This window comes from Drosophila teissieri, chromosome 2R, assembly GCF_016746235.2.
Source record: "Drosophila teissieri strain GT53w chromosome 2R, Prin_Dtei_1.1, whole genome shotgun sequence".
Taxonomy (NCBI): domain Eukaryota; kingdom Metazoa; phylum Arthropoda; class Insecta; order Diptera; family Drosophilidae; genus Drosophila; species Drosophila teissieri.
In genome coordinates, this window is record NC_053030.1 from 16,644,112 (window position 1) to 16,663,926 (window position 19,815).

Genomic DNA, 19,815 nt, shown 5'->3' on the forward strand with positions numbered 1-19,815 from the left:
CACAAGAAAAGCTTTTAAATAGAGATGACCCTTTTTGTTTATAACAAACTGTGAATGGTTAGTAACGTATGTTATGTTAGAGTGGACCTTAATATCGATGTACACTATATTTATATTCTTTCAGATAAAAACAGTATTGATTCCTGTAGTTGAAACATTCGATTTCGAGGTCATATTGTAGTCCGGTTGCGTTCAGAGCATTTCTTTTATTTATTTACTAATGAAATCTTGTTTGCTTATAAGTAAGGGTGAATGGCAAATGATATATGTATGTTATTAAGTTCACCTCCTCTTGGAATTTTCATTTAGATAACACAAATACGAGTAAATATCTGAGGTTTCCTCGTCCAAAGCGTTGAATGTAGTTCGGATTACAAAGTCTCTTGTGTCCTTTGGATACTTAGCAACATTATCTGATATCCAGTGCTCCTTGCTGATTACATTCTTTAGACGGCGAAGAATATCCTTGGCATCAAAAGTGCGACCACTGCACATCCAACCATTTATCTTATCACCCGGACCAAACTCGTAGTAGTATCCGTTTTTCTTAGTTTCCTTCGCCGAAAATGTTCCTACTGATCCATCTTCATAAACATTTGTCAATGGTTTAGCGCCATTTAGTAGAATTTTCTGCAAGTGCTTTTCTAAATCCACAGACAACTCTTTAGGACTTTTGGGATTCGCTGGTTCTTTTAAAACTTCAGTGCTGTCAGTTCCAATGGTCAAAACATTCGAGTTATTATTCATATTTGTTTATATTTTTACTTTCGGTGGGCGGCGAATGTGCTTTAATTATATTGAAGTACGATTTGGTTGTGGGAGACGTTTTTATTTATTTACCTATGAAATTACCTAAGAAAAGCTCACACTTGTAGCTTTTAAATAGAGATGACCTTTTTTGTTTATAACAAACAGTGAATGTCAAAACGTAACGTATATTTATTATTTTAGAGTGGACCTTAAGAGTGCGCATAGATACGTTTCGAGATCAATGTGCACTATATTTATTTTCTTTCTTTTAATTAGAAAGAAATAAACAAAACATTTTAAAAAAATATTAAAATGCGAAATGATTTTAATGAAAGCTTGTAAAACGTCGTGAATGGCAATTTACAAACAGTAAGTATAATATTTGGAGTGGACCTACCATATCAATACTTACATTGGCTATGAGAAAAGTTAACTATTTGGCCATTGTTCATTTTTGGTGTTTGTTTTTAGGAATAATTGGATTGAAAATGAATTTTCTAAATTGGGTAACTAAAAATGCGACATTATAAAAAAATTCATTATCAGGTGATTTGACACATTGCAATCTCGATTCATTTTAATGCCCCATCAAATTGGTTTAATTATCTGTCAGAACGCGTGTACATATCGTTCACCTATTTCGATCCAGAACACGAAGAACAACAAAGGAACGCCTCGATCTGATCTAAATACAAGATAAAACATCTGGCATCGGTGATTTTTTCGTCGACGGGGCTTTAGTAGCGGTATTAGACGCGTGCTAGATAGTAGCTGCAGGTGGTAACAGTTCGGATGGGTTATGTGTTATGTTATAGGGGGGTTTTTTCTGGGCTCGCACCATTTCTCCACTTCTGTGTGCGCTGTAACTGCGCCGTGGCATATCTGATAATACACACGATTTGGCGTTATAATGCCCTCGTACCTAACAAGGCTTCATAATATTATTGCTTTTCTTCAACTTAATTTTGCTTGACGAGCAAGAACACTTGAGATAGCTGCAGAAAAGTCCCCGTTTACTGCCCCCAAAATGGCGATCTGGCAAATAAATCATTTTATAATTTTCCGCGATAGATAATTGATTTGTCAACAGTGAATGCACCTTGAAAATAAATACTCTCGGAAGTGCGCCCCTTTCATTTGCTGCCCTATGGCTTCGGTGCTTTCCCCGCACGCGTAAACACGGTGCCAAGTGTTTAGATTATAGCGTGCTTATCCAACTGGCGATCCAGATACATATGCTTGGCACATCGATGTGTGCTGCCTCCGCCAGACAACCCAATCGACTGAGCTGGCCACTTGAACTGAGAGCTCAGCTTTAATCGATCGCATTTAGTGCCAAGATCGAGAAAAGACGACTCGAATCGGAAGCTTTCGGGAAATATGTTTGTGCAGTAAATCAGTTGTGCAAATTGCGGGTGAGATTTTTCTGATTGTAAACAAACAGGCTCGTGAGGCGTCTAGGAAGTGATTGCCTCCGTTTCGCAGATCTCACTTGACAACCGGGTAAATATTTATCGATTTCTAGTGCGAAAAACTATATCATCTTATCGTCGGTTATTACCCCTTTTTTCTTTGGCCCGGTTTTCTGCTCTGCGTTTACGACCCCCAAAATGGAAATCAGCAACTTTATCAGTGGTCTTAAAAATGATAAGAGAAGCTAGCAAAAATCCCCATTAAAGTTCAGCTGTGCTGCATAAGCTGATAACAGACTACACACCAAAAAGTTACAATGCGTAAAAACTCGAAAATTTGTATTTGATTAGTAAAGACCCGGATGACACTCATTACTATTAGAAACTAGTTTAGCACATCAATTTGGGAGAAACTATAAAACACAAAAATATAACACTGGTTTTTCGATTTACTGCTGCTGTTAAGTAAATTAATTTTTAAACTTAATTACAATTTATTTCACTGTACGCCCGACTTGGGTGGTAGCAGATGGTAGTAAATGGACGAGCCCATCACGAGGGCACCAACAGGTGGGCATTATTCATGCCAAATAAATTCGGCGACCCTATCAAAGGTCTCCCCAGCTGGCGAAGTGCCTCAAAAAGCGCGACTCTCATGCCTACGAGGTGATTTTCGAGCCGGCCCTCGGGCAAAATAAAAAAGCCCCGGCGCTTGCCAGATTTTCCGGCGGATATAAAAGCGGTTCCCGAGCGGCATTAGCGTTCAATAGCCAATGTGCCAGCGTGCAGTAAACACGGCGAAAGCGATACCAGAAATCGCCCCACTCAATCCACAATAAAAGTTCAAAAAACCGAGGGAGTTCCCCTGGCGGAAGCAGACGATCCCCCCAGCACACACAATTGGATATCTTTGACCTTAGCCATCTGCGTTGACATCCGACGGATTGCTCATCGTTCGGAGTGTTCCCCCAGCGACAGAGAAGACAGACAAAAAGAGAAAGAGATAGCGATAGTGATCGCTATAGTGATAGTCGTGTGCGGACAAAGAATTGGAGAATGAGCTAACCGACGACGGACTGGACGGTGATTTTTACGAGTGATTAGCGTTGGAAAGAAACGATTTCGTCGGTAATTCACACCAAAAATGGGCGTTCGTGTGATAGAAACCGATTCGGCGAGCGATTCGTATGACGATGACGAGTGCTCCACTTGCCAGAAAGAGCAAGCGTCGGGTAAATCCCCCAATAAGAGCAAGAGGAGTTCCACGCCGCCGGAAGCAACTGTCTATGCCAGCAAGGACCTGGTGGGCAACTGCAAGGAGTACCGCATCGAGAACAACTCACGCGATCTGCGGATCATCGGCAATGGCAATCGGATACGGATTGTGAACAACTCCGGGAGTCTGCAAATAATCGGCAATAGCACCAGATTGAAGATCCAGAGCAATAGCGGATCCCTGAAGTACATGGGCAATGATGGACGGATCTACCTGGGCAGCAGTTCCACGCAGCAGGTGGTCGACTACACGGGCTGCAATGGACTGCTCAAGGTGGTCAAGTCCCTGGATCTCAGCGGCGATGCCAAGAGAAAGCCCAGCTCTCGATCGAAAAACCCCAAGCCAACGGATGCTGGCCAAAGCCAAAGCAAGTCCACTGGCATTGAGATCGACAGCAATCTCACGATCCAGCACGGAGCTGGTAACATTGTGATCAAGAATGCCATCAACGTGAGCATTTGAGAATCGTAGGCCAAAGATAAATGTACCGAAACTCTTGCCGCCAAACGCAAAGGTTCCTATTGACTGCAAATCATTTAGTCATTTAGTCTTAATGTGCCTTTCGACTGCTACAAATATTTAACATCACATTCTATTCAACAATGTCAAGTATTAACCGCCACGTCGCTAGTCCAAAAATCCATTATTATTCACAAAATACCATACCCACTGATTAGGGAAATATATGTATATGCATAGTCGTAATATAGCGCAGTGTGAACAAAGCCTGAACTTCATTCCGCGAATGAATAATCTGATTAAAAAATAAAAGTATTTGTCTAAATAGTTATTTTCGCTGCGCTTTTCTTTATATTTCTTGCTAAAAGGACAAAAAATCCCCTAAAGAGAACGCAGTTCACGTTTTCTTCGCAGCTTGGTGAACTACACAGACAATGAGTGTTTTTCTCAGCATAATGAGTACTCCACTATCTGCGGTCAAGTCGTACCATTCACAACTTCTAAGAACCGCCTGTTATTCACCGTGATGCTGATGCAATGGACACTGACCCATTTTCATTGTCACCGGAAAAAGCACCCGGCGCTCGCCGATACTGATGATACTGGTACTGATTAATTAAATACATTTCGCTTTTCTATAGGTGCCGAATATCAATTCCCGGGGATTTTTTTTTCGAGTTGACTGTTGACATTGGCATACAAAGCAACAACTCATCGCCGAATTACGAGTGCCACCTTTGCAGTCACATTCACTGCTTGCTCGAATTACCGGTAAGAATTTTGAGAGCTGCGAACTCAGAGTGCAATTAACTTCATTAATCTGTGCGAAACTGGAAAATTTAATGGGTGCAATTAAGATTATTATAATTCCTTACTCCTGATTAGCGACATTAATAAATTGGGAAAAGTATTATCAACAAAAATTCGAAGGTCGTTTATTATTATACTTATTTTTAGATTGGAATACGAAAAGAAGGTATTTATACATTATTTTGTTATTTTCATGAAATATTTAATATAAATTTCTGTGATGAAACGTACTCTGCCGCCCGAACAAAAAAATGTTATTTTTTTAACCGCCACATATTATGTTATATTTTGCATACTTGTAGGACTACAAATTTGAAAGTAAGTAGGTTAAGTAACATAATTTAAATGTTAACTTTGATGTAAGCTTTCTGAATTTAAATTTGAATTATTTGCCGACGATTAACCGGCAATACCGATACATATCGATAGAATATTATCGGTGCCGTTATCGGTGCTCAACGCGGTTTCTGCCGATGGTGTGGTGACACTGCTCTGCGCTCTTCATTGGCGAAATAATACAAACACAAATATTTTGCGGCATCTAAAGCAGAAGATAATGTTTGGGGCCACACAATCGACAAACCGGATGAACGACTTCGAGGTGGCCTCGCCGCCGGACGACTCCGTCTCGGCGCTGGAGTTCAGCCCCAGTACGGTGCAAAAGAACTTCCTGGTGGCCGGAAGCTGGGACAGCACCGTCCGCTGCTGGGAAGTGGAGCAAAACGGGGCCACCGTGCCCAAATCGATGAAGACCATGGGCGGACCGGTGCTGGACGTTTGCTGGTCGGACGACGGCAGCAAGGTGTTCGTCGCCTCCTGCGACAAGCAGGTGAAGCTCTGGGACTTGGCCTCCGACCAGGTGATGCAAGTGGCGGCACACGATGGTCCCGTGAAGACGTGCCACATGGTCAAGGGTCCCACGTACACCTGCCTGATGACCGGCTCCTGGGACAAGACCCTAAAGGTAAGAAAAACAAATGGGATGAACCTTGTCACCTGACTGTTTTCCTTTCAGTTCTGGGACACCCGTTCGCCCAATCCCATGATGACCATCAATCTACCCGAGCGGTGCTACTGCGCCGATGTCGAGTATCCGATGGCCGTGGTGGGCACAGCCAACCGAGGACTCATCATATACTCGCTGCAAAACAGCCCCACCGAGTACAAGCGGCAGGAGAGTCCGCTAAAGTACCAGCACCGTGCCATTTCCATTTTCCGGGACAAGAAGAAGGAGCCCACAGGCTGTGCGCTGGGCAGCATTGAGGGCCGTGTGGCCATCCAGTATGTGAATCCGGCAAATCCCAAAGATAACTTTACCTTCAAGTGCCACCGCTCCACGGGCACCACGGGCTTCCAGGACATTTATGCCGTAAATGACATCGCATTCCACCCGGTGCACGGCACCCTGGTCACCGTCGGTGCGGATGGCACCTTCAGTTTCTGGGACAAAGATGCCCGCACCAAGCTGAAGTCCAGCGAGACTATGGATCAGTCCATTACCAAATGCGGATTTAACGCTAACGGCCAGATCTTTGCGTACGCCGTGGGCTACGACTGGTCGAAGGGCCACGAGTACTTCAACCCGGCCAAGAAGCCCCAAATCTTCCTGCGCTCGTGCTACGACGAGCTTAAGCCGCGCATCAACTGATCGGAGGACTATTTTAGCTTTAGTGAAAACCCCTACACGTACATGTATTGCGAATAAAGTGATTTGGAGCGATAACACAATGGGTTTATTTAGTACATCTAATGGTGGCCCTTATCTCCGTGTTCCTCGTGTCCGTGGCCATGTCCATGGCCGCCCTGACCCTTGCCAATGCCCAGCGCGTACTCCACGGCGACGGTGGCCAGGAAAGCGCAGAATCCCACGCCGAGTCCGCGGAATAGGAAGGTGTTCAGGCGGGATCTGTGGGTGCCGAAGGCCTTGGGCTCATAGCGCCAAGCTTCGTTCCTGGAGAAACATAACCAGTTAGATGGATGGTTCAGTTTAATCCCAATTCGAAAGCTCACCTCAGCCATGGATCCTTTAGTCCCTGGCGGCCCAGAGCCTCCTTTACCTCCACGAGTTGGGGCACGTTCTCCACCTTGTAGGTCGATGCGTGGGGCACCGTGTAGGGTTCGCCGTGATGTCCGCCCATTGCTGCACTGGAATTCACGAAAAATCAGTATCCTCCAGGCTAAAAATCATATGTTTAACCTAGCCCTGAACAATTACATAAGAATGTTTACGTTTGACAAGCTGCAGGGCCTGCTAGCAGTAACCAATTGTATCTAATAAGAGCACAGATAATATAAATGCTTATTGCTAACTGATTTATCACACCTAAATAAATAATTATACAAAAACCGGAAGAAAAATAAAATTGTTAAAATACGCACAGTTACCTTAGAGATGAGCAGTAAACGATACACTGAAACAGCTGATCTATCGATGCATCGCACGGAGTGACTAAAAAATACCACAGCCACCTGTAATTTTTCGCGCCAACAATTTTGTTCAAAAGGCAAAAAACGAATACAAATTATTTCCATATTCATTTATTCATTAAAGGTATTTTTGCAATTTGTAGAACATTTGTAATTTATAAACGTGCTTAAGTGAAAATATACATAATCGGTTTTCCCATTTAATTCTCTAGTTACACAATAAGTAATAGTAATATTTGTAGGATCTATATATTAATAGCATTTCTCTCTTTAATCGTTAACTTAAAAATGTGTGTTTTGCGTGTATTTTATATAGTATATATAGTAAACTCTGGCTCTTCGAAACTTTGTCACTACAAATGGAAAGGAAACGGGCTAAGACTTTAAGCATAGATACATACAACGAAATACTGATGATTACGCTCTATCGCTTTGTCATTTTGCATTGTATTGTAATGGCTAGGTATAAAATCACTCGGCCCAAGTGTCCTCGCTGTGGAGTACAGTACATTTATAGGTGTGCTCCGCGAGAACTCTCACAAAAGGTTAAATCATATGCACTTTTGCCGAAATAATTTATCTTTGATTTGAATGTGAAATGCAGAATGCACAATCAATCAATCTAACAAACATTTGACTTTCATCTACTTTTGGAAGCGACTTGTTTACAAATTAATATTAAATTCTCCGCTTCTCGTTCTCCACAAATGCTGCGATAAATCGAGGGAACACGCTCCGCCCGCCATTTACTTAACGTTACGCGTCGGTTAAAAGTTAAAAGTTTAGGTCTATATGCGGTTGTTAAATAGGTTTGCTTGAATCACATTTTGAATTCCTAAAGATTAGTTGATTTTGTTTCATAATTTAACTCATGTTGCTACAACAATTTAGGTATTCTGAAATCAAATTGTACTTTTAACTTGTGTTCCCCCCAATTCCCCCATATATATTCATATTCGTTCTTCCCGATCTGGTTTCTATGGCGACCTTAGATGCGCTCCTCGGCCAGAATCTCGTTGAGCAGGCGGTTGAGGCTGTCTAGGCCGGTGAGGAATCCCCCATCGGGTCCATGGTGCACCGGAGCTGCCGCGGGAGTGGGTAGCATGGTGCCATTGCGCGGCACAAATGCCGTGTGGGCAAAGTCGATGAGGCGGACGTCCACGAAGCACTGGTTATCATCAGTGGGCGGTGCCGACATGTCCAGCGACTTTGAGCTTTGCTGCAGGAGTGCATTGCGACGCTGCTCATTGTTATTATCCAAAAGCAGACCCGACAGCAGAGATTGCTGGTTAGAGATACTCTCGCAACTCCGCAGTTGTGGGGCTGTCTTAGCTGGCGAGGATACGGCCGAAACGGGCGTCGAAGTGATCGTCGACTTCTTCGCTTCTCGCAAATCCGATTCCCCTAGGCTCGCAGACTGCTGATCGTCGTCATTGCATCGTAGACGCTTTACCGCACCCTTGACCGATTTCAGGGAAGAGGCGCTGGATGAGGCGGGCGAAACCAGTGAGCGGACGGTGGTGCCGCCATTGGAAACGCTCGAGTTTCCGGCAGTGAGTGGCGGGGAGGATGCAGATTCGGCAGCTGTGGCGGCGTCAAAAGATTGCTGGGACTTATAGCGCTTAAACATGGCCTCCGTGGGACCAATGATACTGCTTTCGTAATCTGAACTTGCGTCATCACTGCTGTTATTGCCTGAAAACAAGAAGTAATTGCATTAGGCTGTACAAAGTTTATATATATGGGCATTTCTTACATGTCTGCCGGCCACTGGCTACAGCCTTTATCTGCTCGGATAGTCCGGAGAAGTCGTCGCTGCTATTGCTGCTATAGTTCATCCATGAGTCACCGGAATGGGGCGAGGAAGTCGTCACGCTGGGCAGCGCTGGTTCTGGGTCCAGAAATACTGTCTCTTCGGAGATTGGAATGAATGCGCCCTGGCCCTTTCCAGCCAGACCAGCGGCAGCGGCTGCCGCTTTGGCGGCCATAACACCACAAGTACGAGGCGGTGGCATTGCCGGATGCTCTTCCTCCTCCTCCTCGTCGGTGGTGGTGTTGTGGGCCGCAGTCTGCTTAACTCCCCTCGCCGCTGCTTCTGCAAATCCACGCTTGTGCAGGTGACGTCTGGTAGCCAGGTCGAGCAATGAGTTGGAATCGTTGGAGGCATCTGCATCATAGTTGCAGGCATCGCCACCTGTGCTGCTGTTTGTGGCCGATGCGTTGCCACTGTCGGCAGCCACCAGATGCAGATCCTCGTCGGTGTCATGCGCCTCCAGCTCATCGCCAGCCTCGTTGCCTGCCTCGTCCTCATCCTCCAGGTCGTCCTCATCTATGCTGTTCTCCGGATGATAATCGAAGACGGTGCCAGGCACGGTGGCCGACCTGGGAGCCTCTGGCCACTCATCCAGACCCATGGAGGGTGGGTAAGCCATCGGATTCTCCTCGAAGCCCTCGTACACAATGAGCAGTGAGCTGGGGAATAAGCATTATATAATTAGTACCGCATCTAATTGCTCACATGATGTGTTTGTGAGTATAGAGACAAGAAGTTGGTTACTTACCAAGAGTAGAATCTGTAGCTCGACTGCTTCTCAATCACCCTACGTAACTGGAGCAGGCGCTGCAGAATCTTGCGGATGACGCGTATGCGCAGGCGGTAGCCATTGTGAAAGAAATCGTGCAACGCAGTCTTGAAGCCACCCTCGTTTAGCTCGCGGCCCCAGTACTTGTCACGCTTGGCGTACTGCTCCAGATCGGCCAGGTAGGTCTGCATTCCGCACAGGCGAACACCGAGCGATCCGGAAGTGCTGGCCGCGCACTTGGCCATCTGCTTGGAGCGCTTCTCCGCGGAGGCATCATCTCCATGCTGACGAGTGCCCATCTTCAGGTCCAGGATGCAGGGGTTGCGGAACTGCGAGGTGATGTTCTCGAGCATAAGGAAATCTGCAAGATGATATATGTGTTTATAAATATAATGTGGCATGTCTTCAGGGTGAAAATACTTACATTGCTTATTGGTGTTGTCCAGTTGCGAGATGCTTTTGATCACCTCAGCTGCCTGTCCATTCTTGTGCACCTTCATTCTGCAATGGGAATATGATTTAATATGACTTTCAGCGTTTAGGTGTGTTTAAGTACCCACCTCAGCACCTCATCCCGCTTCCTTTTGGAGGCGCTCATCTTGCGCACGGGAACGGCGGCCGCGTCATCCCGGAAACTGGGTGAGTAGCGCTTGTCCAGCTTGGCTCCGCCCATGGTGGTGGCTTGCATGACGCCTGGAATGGACACAGAGACGAGCCGGGTAAAGGGATTACTAAACTGCGCGTAAGCATACTCTTCTCATCTGGCTGTAGTTGTTTGTAGTTTAGCATCGATTCGACACGAAAGATGGGTTAGGTGGATTATTAGGATGTGGCAAATGGAGGCTGAGGCAGCGGGTCCTCAGTTCAGTTTTGGTTAGCAGACACACGAAATGTTTCGGAACAGACAAGCACGATTACTCTCAAGGATGATGGATATAGAACTCTGCTCAGGTGATCAAGGCAACATTATGTTTCAATCTACTGTGGATCACTTTGATCAAATGAGCTAGGTTTTCGAAAATTTCTTTGGTGCAATGAGTTCGACAAGTGCTTCATGCATTTCCAACGGCAGACGGAATCAGATGGCTTCCAAATGTTTATGCGTTTAAATGGGGGTAGTAAATAAGCCTATTCCTAAGCTAAGTTGGTGCAATACAGATATAGATAGAGACTTAACGAACCGACGCAGTAACATGTGCATAGTAAAGTAGAAATATGGGATTCAAAGGCTGTCAAAGGATCACTGGTCACTGGCTTCGATTTTCCTCAACTTAACATACTAAAATGGGATCGTCTTAACTATCATACGGTAGAATCTAGAATCGTATCGTATCGTATTTGTATTTGTATGGTATATTAAACATTGGTAAATTAACATAGGTAAAGTAAATAGATTGATGTGTTTTAATCATACAAACCCATTCGCTTTGGCTCGCCTGCATTCTAACCGACAGGACAGAGCTGGGCGGACCTGATCACTTAGGATCTCTAGGGATCGAGATGAGACGAGCGGAGTGGAGACGGAGATGGCGACGACGACTACACAACAACACAACGTTCGAGGGGAGGAGGGCGGCACGATGTGCGTTCTGAACAAACACATAAAATAAAACTCGATTTTCTTTGTTTCATTGCGGAAAAAAAACAATTCTTTACACTTTCGGCATTACGCTCGCTTTCCCATTTTCCCGATGCCGAGATGCCCATTCCGATTCCGATTTCGATTCCGATCCCGATCCCGATAGAGGAGGACTCTCTGGACTCCGGTTCGGATCATTTGATTTCAGTTCGGTTCGGTGAGGTTTGCTTGGTTCGGCGGCAGATCTCGAGCGGGTCTGTCAGGCAGGCACCTCGAACCTTTGGATAATACGAGCATAGACGTACATGTAGTGGCGGGTCACGCCCCCCGATCCGGGCAACCATCATCTATAATATGTATATACATGCGCCGAATCGAGGGAGTGCATTGGTTGTATAAACTAATCCATTTCCAATCGAGCGATTGTACAATTTTTGCTGGCAAAAAGTGTACAATGCTTATGGAGGGATTCGATTTACGATTACATATTACTTTACTTTTGGGTTGGAGTTTGCTTTGGTATTTGGCTGGTTTTTTTTTTGTTTGGTTTTTTTTTTTTTTTTTTTTTGTTTTTTGGTTGTTTGGTTTGCGACTTACCCATTGTTCTCACTGTTTTACTAACTAAGGGGCTTAATCGGAAAAGGTCTCTGGTTCGGGCGTTGGCGACCCGGGGACTAGTGACTAGTTCCAGGCGTCGTCGAGTCAGAGAATGTTCTGTGGCATGTGGCAGCTATAACGTTTTTGGTTCTTTTATTTTCGATCTTCGCTTTCTTATTACAAATCGTTAAAGCTATAGGTTAGCTACATATTATGGTATATGGTTCAGTCTTTACGTCAGTTTTTATTTCTTTTCTTCTTTTTTTTTTTTGCTTTCTTTTTTTTTGTTTTGAGATCGGTTTTATTTTCATATTTAAAATATTCAGCTTACAGACTACGGATATCACATATTGTTTTTAGTTATATAGTTGTAGAGAAAAAGTACTAAAAATAAAAATGATATTCGAATGCGATTTGGTTTGATCTAGGGACGATACAAGAGGAGCAAACGCAAATTGGTTGGTTGTTTGGCTTAAACATTTTTGTTTGTTGCGAGTTAATTCAAAAACAAAAGTTCGATTCAATAAAAAATTGGCGATTTCGGAACTCAAGACACATGACAAATGCTTGGCGCGATTGAGAATGTTGAATTTATTTTTTTTCTTTTTTTTTTTCATTGCTTTTTTTTTTGTTTGGTTTTTTGTTGTACGGTTGAATGAATTAGTTAATTCGAAACGAAAGAGCAAATGAAGCGCTTCGACAGAATCGATAATTGGCATTTAAAAGTGTGATCAGTTTTTGATGCGGGTGGCGAAACAGTCGGTATCTTACCTTTGTACTTGGGCACAAACTTCAGTATGTCCTGCGGAATGTTCTGGTAGAAGTCCAATTCGCGCAGGTTCAGCGGCTTAATCACCGTCGACTGGTTGAGCAGCAACAGGCGAGTGTGTCCTCCGACCTGGAATGCAAAATGTTACCAAATGTTATATAAGTACAGCCAGGTATAAGCATTGATAATAATCTAGGCAGGCAGCTGCTTTATGTTTATGATCCTCTTAAGCCACAAACAAGTGCTTAGATTAAAAGGAAGTACCCAGCAAAAACTGAGCACAAAGATGGAACATTTCTATAAACAAGCAGTTGTTTGTGTTTTTTTTCCATATCAAAAAACCTATGCTTACTCGTTCGTTGAGAAACCTGCTAACTGGCGCGTGGCCATAACCCTGATTGCTGATATCTTATCGTCCTACGGTCCTACGTCACTTCTGGGATCTTATCGGCAGCACAAATGCGAACTGGCAGGAAACTCTAGACACCCATGAGAAACTGGGCCTGGGTTGTAATTAGTTCCCTTTAACGTAACTGTCCAAATTCGAGTGTTTTGCTTTTATGGTGTCATTGACAATGTTTTAATTGAAGATGACTAAGAACGTTGGCTAGGATATGAAGTCGATTAAGGCCCGGCTGAACCACCGATTCCGAAAGCATCTCGCGATGGACAAGCCGTCCAGCAGTGGCGGCGGCAATCGGTTGAGCCGGAGCACATCGATCTGCAAACATCCGGCCATGCTACGTAGACAGCTGACCTCTCAGGAGTTTCAGGCTCCGGAAACGGCGACGGCAACGGCCGCCACCACACGCCAACGCCTTTTCTGGGGCAGCCGGCGGGTCTCGACGTCTGTCAGGGACGATAAGAGCAAGCCAGATTCGAGCGCCGCCGGAAAGAAGAAGCCACTTGCATCATCAAGGCAATCAAATTTTACCCAGACGGAACGAAGTAAGTCACACCGCAAGATGAGTGTGCGGAGCACGCGTTGCAATTCGATGGCACCTACGGCGCGAGTAAGCACAGAAAACATGACGCAAACACCCGGTAAGCGCGGAAAACAGGCGAATAGCAACCGCAACACACTAACAAGCCCATCGACACCATTTAAATTTAAAACGGAAGCAGGCTCCCGAAGGCCAGAGGACCTGACCGCCCGTTGCAGTGCGACGCACGAGGGGCGCAAGCTGCTGCAGGAGCGGCTGATGGTGCGGGTGGATGCACTGTTCAATATGCTCTTCTCCGCCTCGCCGTTTCTGCAAAGCTTCCATGAGCGGCGCAGATCTACCGATCTGCGTATGGGCGCCTGGGCGCGTAATGCCGGCGGCCAGAATCAGCGTACTGTCTCGATGACTGTGGCACTCCAGGCGAACGTTGGCCCCAAAATTGCCAAGGTTACCGAAACACAGACCATGCTCGAGTGTAGCGAACCCGGCCAACTGTATGCTATCGATGTGCGGAGCGTTAACGCAGAGATACCCTACGCGGACACCTTCGTCGTCCTGATGCACTTCTGCCTGAAGGCCACGGTGGAGGAGCACACCGACGTTTTGATCTACGCCCAGGTCCAGTTTCTCAAGTCTGTGTGGGCGGTGGTCAAGGCCTTCATCGAGAAGAACACGTACGCGGGTCTCGAGGAGTTCTGTCAAGCTCTATACAGCGCCCTACTCAATGAGATTAGGAAGAAGTAGGCCAGTACTAGGCTCAAATACACTTCAAAATAGCTAATTGCGTTTGGTCGACTTTCAATTGGAACCCAACTCACCTGGTTGGAGAGCGGGTGCAATGCCACCTCATCCTCATTGTCCAGAAGATCCTTGCTCAGTTGTGGGTTCTTGGACGCCTTGCCGACAGCGCTGGCAGCAGGAGCAGCTGCTTCTGGGAGCAGTAGTGTTTGCTGCTGTTGCGGTTTGGTGGGAGTGTTGCAGCCACTGGCGCTGTTGTTGTTGCTACTGCTGCTGCTGGAGTTGCTGCTGCTCACCGACAGCTGCTGGAGATTGGCAGTTACGAGGCTGCTGCTGCTGCTCCTGACTGAACCATGTTGCTGCTGGGATGGCGAGGGAGATGAGCCCTGTTGCAGGAAGCTGGAGCCGCTGGCAAACTGCAACTGCGGTTGCACTTGGCTTAGGCTACTGGAGATTTGTGCAACAAGTTCTTGCTGCTGCTGCTGTTGTTGTTGCTGCTGCTGTTGCTGCTGCTGCTGCTGTGGGAGCTGCTGCTGCTGCTGTTGCTGTTGCAAGAGTAGATCATGTCCATGGATGCGTTGCGGCTGCTGTATATTTGGAACATGTTGCTGATATGACGACAAGTCAGAATCTCCCATGCCCCAATCCCCCAAGAAATATACCATTCCCCGCCGCGCGAAACAGTTTAACGATTGCTTGACGCTTTTCTTTTCCCCGAAGCTTTTTCCGCTACTTGGGAAATTCGTTTATCCTGCTGTCGCTTTGTTCAGTCTGCAATGAGAGAAATGGAAAGAGCGAAAATTGGTTAATAACAAATTGGGTTAAATATGCGATCGCCTTAACCTGCCACAATTGATCGCTTTATGGCCTGAATCATCAGCACGGGGTCGTTAATTCAACTGCCCCAAAACAGGTTCTCATACCCCATTCATCTCATCGCATCGCATCCCATCTCATCGCATCGCATCGGAGCAAGTGCATTCAGCACGCAGGCCGAGGGTTCAATGTCATTTCCGCCACGGAACACCAGACGCGCGACTGCGGAGAATGCCAATGAGTTCCGGTTGCGATTCTGATGACGACACATTAAGTGGCGGGCGGGGACAACTATTTCATAGTTCTTGAGTGTAATCAATTCAAACCAGATACTTCTGCATTGAATCTTATCTCTTTTTCAGCAAGTGCTGAATACTCCTTGTCATTGTTTTGAAGTCCAGCTGACCTCATAGCTCGTTAATCATAAATAGACAAACCTCAGCCGATGTGCGAGGATCAATAACATTTGGCGTCCTATCGAATTTCGAATAAATCACTGTGAAGATCAATCACTTTGTGGCTGACTGATCCATTTAACAATCAATACACAAACAACAATCGCCAATGGAATACGTTTATAGTATTGTGACAATCAAATCAGCCTGTGAACCATGCGCTATATTAGAAAACGTTTAATGGAGCGCACTGTTAATTGGAAACAATTGCAAAAAGGGGAGTGGGATGATGATCACGAGTTGGGGTTTCTACTGGGACTAGTCAAGCGTGTGGCACGTGAACAAACAGGGTCGGGAAGCTCCGCTGCTGATACGGCGGCTGGGCTCAAAGGTTCGCAAATTAGTGTGCTGGCAATTATTATTATTATAATCGAAGCTGCGAAGCGAAGTGGCACGATTTTCGAATTGCGTTGTAGACACACCTACTACAGCCTCTATTTATCACCAATACTCTGGCTATCCGGCAATCTAGCAATCCAGCAATCCTCTTCTAATCGGCAATGCAAACAGGAAAGTGCAGACGTCATAAAGATAGCGGAATGCATATTTGCCAGCTGCTGGGCTATGTAATTATTACCTGATCGAGACCAGACGGCGTCGTTTTCTAATCTCACAGCCAGCCATGCGGATAGTTATGTGTATATGTAGATACAGAGCAACTACCGAGATACAATCGTTGGGGGAACCACAAAAGGCACTTAACCGATTTGACGAAATCAGGTGTTCGGATGAGGAGGTTCGTTAACTCGGAGTGACTCACTCCGTTGTCTTGTCTACGCCGCAAAAACAATACAGAGAAGTTTATCGCCGCTTCCAAGAGGCTAAGGCGGCTATTTCGACAGCTTTATTTATAGCAAATGCCTTTAAATAAACAAATGGCTGTTTACCCCTCGGCCATCCGTTAATGTCCCGGGGAAATGTCAGGCCAAAGTTGCGAAAATTGATTGGAACACGGAACACAGTCTACGGAGGTTTTCGGTATACGAGTATAGTATATAGCTAATCAGTATATAGCTAATCAGGCAATTAATTGAAACCGATAGATGGAGATTGAAGATCAGGCAAAGATCGCGGGATGAGTAAGCGAAAAACAATGGCCTTATCAGCGAATAGAAAAAACTGTGCAAATGTGGCTGGGAAAACTTTGGGGAAACCGCAATAAAGGCAAGTACGACGCAAAACTAACTTCCCCACACCCCGAATGCTCCACATTAGTAGGAGGTTCTGTTTGCATATACTTGTATGTATGTATATAAGGTGAACTGAAACTGAAACTGGGTCAACGACAGCGAATAACGCAGACAGAGGAAGGAACTGAGAACTGAACCGAACTGTAACTGAAACATCTGCAACTGCGCCGGAGGAATTCCGTGCTACTTTGTCCGGGGATTCTCACAGTGCGTTGGCCACAGCAAATTTGATTAGCAAGTCGAGCCAAAAATCCAAAACAACTGAGGAAAAAGCATTGAGACCAGCTGCCAGCTGTTCTGCCACACAAAGGCAATCAAACAAGAGTCACATAGCTAGCATGGAGCTATCATAGTAAAACAGCCGACAGAAAAGATACATTCAGTCAATTGCACATATCAATTGAGGCGCTTTTGGCTTACAAGCTCACAAGTAAAACTGACGCCAGTCTGTTGAATTTGGCAACTCTGAATACAGCAGACAAGCGGAGCGCACAACGAACCAAGTGTGAATTGACAGCTAAACAAACACTGATTAGGCCAATTTAATTTACATACTAACAAATATGTTGTCCCGCTTCCAAATTCAGTCTCAAACGTCTGAGCTGCAAAGTTCATTGGGCCCTGTTCCCAATTCCATTCCGATGAGATTTGCGGAGAATTTTGAATGTTTATATAAAAAGCTTATAATAAAACTGGAAACATGGATAGCTATCCCATTGGGATTGTTTTTAAATAAGAATCAAGATTTTTAACGAGGGGAAATAAGGTACTACTTCTGTGAACTACACTGCTTTGAACTTTTGAACCACTTAAAATGAGATTAGTGTTTTTCTTGCGTGCAAAAAGCAGAGTTGGGAAATTTAACTCGGTAAGTAAACGCAAATTGTTTGGCTGCCTGCCAAGCGAAGTGAATTCACTGAATTTGAAATTTGCACATGAAGTAGGAAGCAATGTGAAACGAGGTGGAATTTGAGCTGTTTGTTATTTGTTTCCTAGCATTTTGCTGAAATTCAAATGAGAGCAGCAGACCCATACCAAACAAAAAGGAGGCCTGCCTTTGTTTGTTTGGACCCCCCAATCCCCGATTCACCCCCTTTTTGCCAATCCATAGTGAACCCTGCCCACTGATAAGCCCACCAGTAATCACAAGTTTAGCGAGTGCCTGGCAACAAAAACAAGGCGATTGCAGGCAACTCAAATAAACTGCGAGAAATCCCCCGTAAATGTATTAAATTCGAGACTGGAATCCTGAGCACCTCTTCACTGGCAAGACAGTTATCATTGGACTCCGCGCGAAAACAATCTAAATCTTGCGACAAACAAATGCAATAAAAACAAAAGCTGAGTACTTGAACCGGGACAAATAAAAACAGCAGCTCGTTTAGCCATTAAAACAGCAATTAGTCATGTTCGTAAGCGAATTCAATGGGTAATGGAAAAGTTTCATACTTTTGCAGGCGGGGACTGCAAGCTCTTACACCCAGATATTCGCATAATATTCGAGTAAACCCAACTGGTTTTTTACCGTTTTTTTTTTATACTGCGCCAACGACAGCGGGTTGATAATGGATTCCGCGTATCAAAACAAAAAGCAGCTGAGTTCGATATCTACGGGAATTACGTGTACGAAAAAAAAACACAAAAATCAGCGAGAACAAAAAAGAGAGGAATGAAGTAAAGATCATCTCGCACACATACACACACACACTCAATCACATGAGAGACGTAGATAAAGCGTATTTCAAAACAAAAGATTGACCACAAAACAGATAGCCAAAGAAGAAGGCAAGAAGAAGAAGCACAGCACAGCAGCACATTAAAAAGAAAGAAAGAAACGCCACTTGAAAAAGACTCTGCGTGAACGGTGACGTCGCAGTTTGCGAGAGAGCAAGAGAGAGCAAAGAGTACTTGCCCTCTCTCTTTAGCTATTTTTACAGTGCACATACACGAAACAAAAAGTTAAATAAAATGCACACACACAGTCGCACACCAAAATTACACACTCACACATAGTCAAAAATCGCTAATCGCTTTCTGGCGTCGTTTCTGTGTAAAAGATTTTACCTTTTTCGAGACACCTCTGCGTGTCCCCAATGCGAGTTACTCTTTTCCAATTCGGCTCTGGCTGACTGCGATTCAGTTTTTCATTCAGTTTTCATATTTTCCACGGCAAAAAGGGAAAACCACACTAGCACTGGCACATTCACACATACAGCGTTGTGGGTACGCTCGATATGTATACAATTTTTGATGCTTCTCAATAAAATTTGATTTCTCACATGCGCGTTGTGGCTTATTTGCACTTTGTCACACACTTTTTCACTTTTTCCTTTCAGAGCGCGCACACGTCCATTCCGAGCGAAGTTTGAAAAACAATTGAACGAAGCGAGCGACGTTTCCCACAAAGAGGCCCATGGTACGATGGTTAGAGCGGGACGACTGCTGGCACCCCGACACTTGTTCGCCCGCCCAGCGGGTGTCTGTGCGAGTGCGAGCGAGTCAGATAGTAGAGCTCATGCGCTCTCCAGATACTTTTTGAACAGCTAGAGCACTGAAGAAAACGCACTGTTGTTTATGAATTTAGCTAATATTAAAAATTTAACAAAATACCTTGCTTAACAGAAGGAAGAATTTGAACATATTTCAGAACAACATATTTATACCTATCGATTACAGTTTAGAATCTATTAAAAGATTTTTTGAAATTAAGGAAAAAGATTTTTTTTACGTGCTGAGCTCTCTTTTCCCGCGCACCCTATTTTTCTAACTCTGTGGTGCTGCGCTCTTCTTCGAAATAGTGGTTCTTTTCCCAGCTCAAAAATAAGTTTTCTTATTTCCCAACTGATTTTTTTCGGATTTGAATATAGATGACAAATTGTCACAGGACACGCGCGTCGCTCTCAATATGTCCTGTGCGTGTATCTATGTTTTTTAGTAGGTCAACAAAGATTCCTGGTGGATGCGATGAACTCTATTAATAGAGCTCCCCGTTTTAAGCTGAAAATCCAATC

General features: G+C 44.8%; 6 protein-coding genes across 9 annotated transcripts; 3 read left to right on the forward strand and 3 right to left on the reverse strand.

The window, feature by feature from the left end:
- Positions 1-259: 259 nt before the first annotated feature.
- Positions 260-849, reverse strand: LOC122613147. The gene has a single exon (XM_043787177.1). It carries the CDS (start codon positions 745-747, stop codon positions 283-285), a length of 465 nt encoding a protein of 154 aa, XP_043643112.1. The 5' UTR covers positions 748-849; the 3' UTR covers positions 260-282.
- Positions 850-2,915: 2,066 nt separating this feature from the next.
- LOC122613573 lies at positions 2,916-4,228 on the forward strand. The gene has a single exon (XM_043787802.1). The coding sequence runs from the start codon at positions 3,307-3,309 to the stop codon at positions 3,898-3,900; it is 594 nt and encodes a 197-aa protein (XP_043643737.1). The 5' UTR covers positions 2,916-3,306; the 3' UTR covers positions 3,901-4,228.
- Positions 4,229-5,106: 878 nt separating this feature from the next.
- Positions 5,107-6,430, forward strand: LOC122613163 (protein Rae1). The gene is made up of 2 exons (XM_043787205.1): positions 5,107-5,671; positions 5,723-6,430. The coding sequence occupies exons 1-2, from the start codon at positions 5,264-5,266 to the stop codon at positions 6,353-6,355; spliced, it is 1,041 nt and encodes a 346-aa protein (XP_043643140.1). The 5' UTR covers positions 5,107-5,263; the 3' UTR covers positions 6,356-6,430.
- On the reverse strand, positions 6,418-7,106 carry LOC122613164 (NADH dehydrogenase [ubiquinone] 1 beta subcomplex subunit 3). Its single transcript, XM_043787206.1, has 3 exons — positions 7,087-7,106; positions 6,718-6,852; positions 6,418-6,658 (listed from the first exon to the last, which is right to left on the reverse strand). The coding sequence occupies exons 2-3, from the start codon at positions 6,843-6,845 to the stop codon at positions 6,454-6,456; spliced, it is 333 nt and encodes a 110-aa protein (XP_043643141.1). The 5' UTR covers positions 6,846-6,852; positions 7,087-7,106; the 3' UTR covers positions 6,418-6,453.
- A 795-nt stretch (positions 7,107-7,901) lies between these two features.
- On the reverse strand, positions 7,902-19,182 carry LOC122614865. Of its 4 annotated transcripts, XM_043789556.1 has the most exons (8): positions 18,869-19,182; positions 14,424-15,114; positions 12,664-12,790; positions 10,277-10,409; positions 10,141-10,217; positions 9,696-10,077; positions 8,891-9,606; positions 7,902-8,829 (listed from the first exon to the last, which is right to left on the reverse strand). In XM_043789556.1, the coding sequence occupies exons 2-8, from the start codon at positions 15,006-15,008 to the stop codon at positions 8,123-8,125; spliced, it is 2,727 nt and encodes a 908-aa protein (XP_043645491.1). In that variant the 5' UTR covers positions 15,009-15,114; positions 18,869-19,182; the 3' UTR covers positions 7,902-8,122. The 4 variants fall into 4 exon arrangements, with proteins under 4 accessions (XP_043645491.1, XP_043645495.1, XP_043645494.1 ...); XM_043789560.1 differs by lacking the exons at positions 14,424-15,114; positions 18,869-19,182 and adding an exon at positions 13,014-13,032; XM_043789559.1 differs by lacking the exons at positions 12,664-12,790; positions 14,424-15,114; positions 18,869-19,182 and adding exons at positions 11,135-11,305; positions 11,373-11,906.
- On the forward strand, positions 13,132-14,386 carry LOC122614868 (protein Aster-A). Its single transcript, XM_043789563.1, has 2 exons — positions 13,132-13,705; positions 13,787-14,386. Exons 1-2 carry the CDS (start codon positions 13,276-13,278, stop codon positions 14,347-14,349), a joined length of 993 nt encoding a protein of 330 aa, XP_043645498.1. The 5' UTR covers positions 13,132-13,275; the 3' UTR covers positions 14,350-14,386.
- Positions 19,183-19,815: the final 633 nt, after the last annotated feature.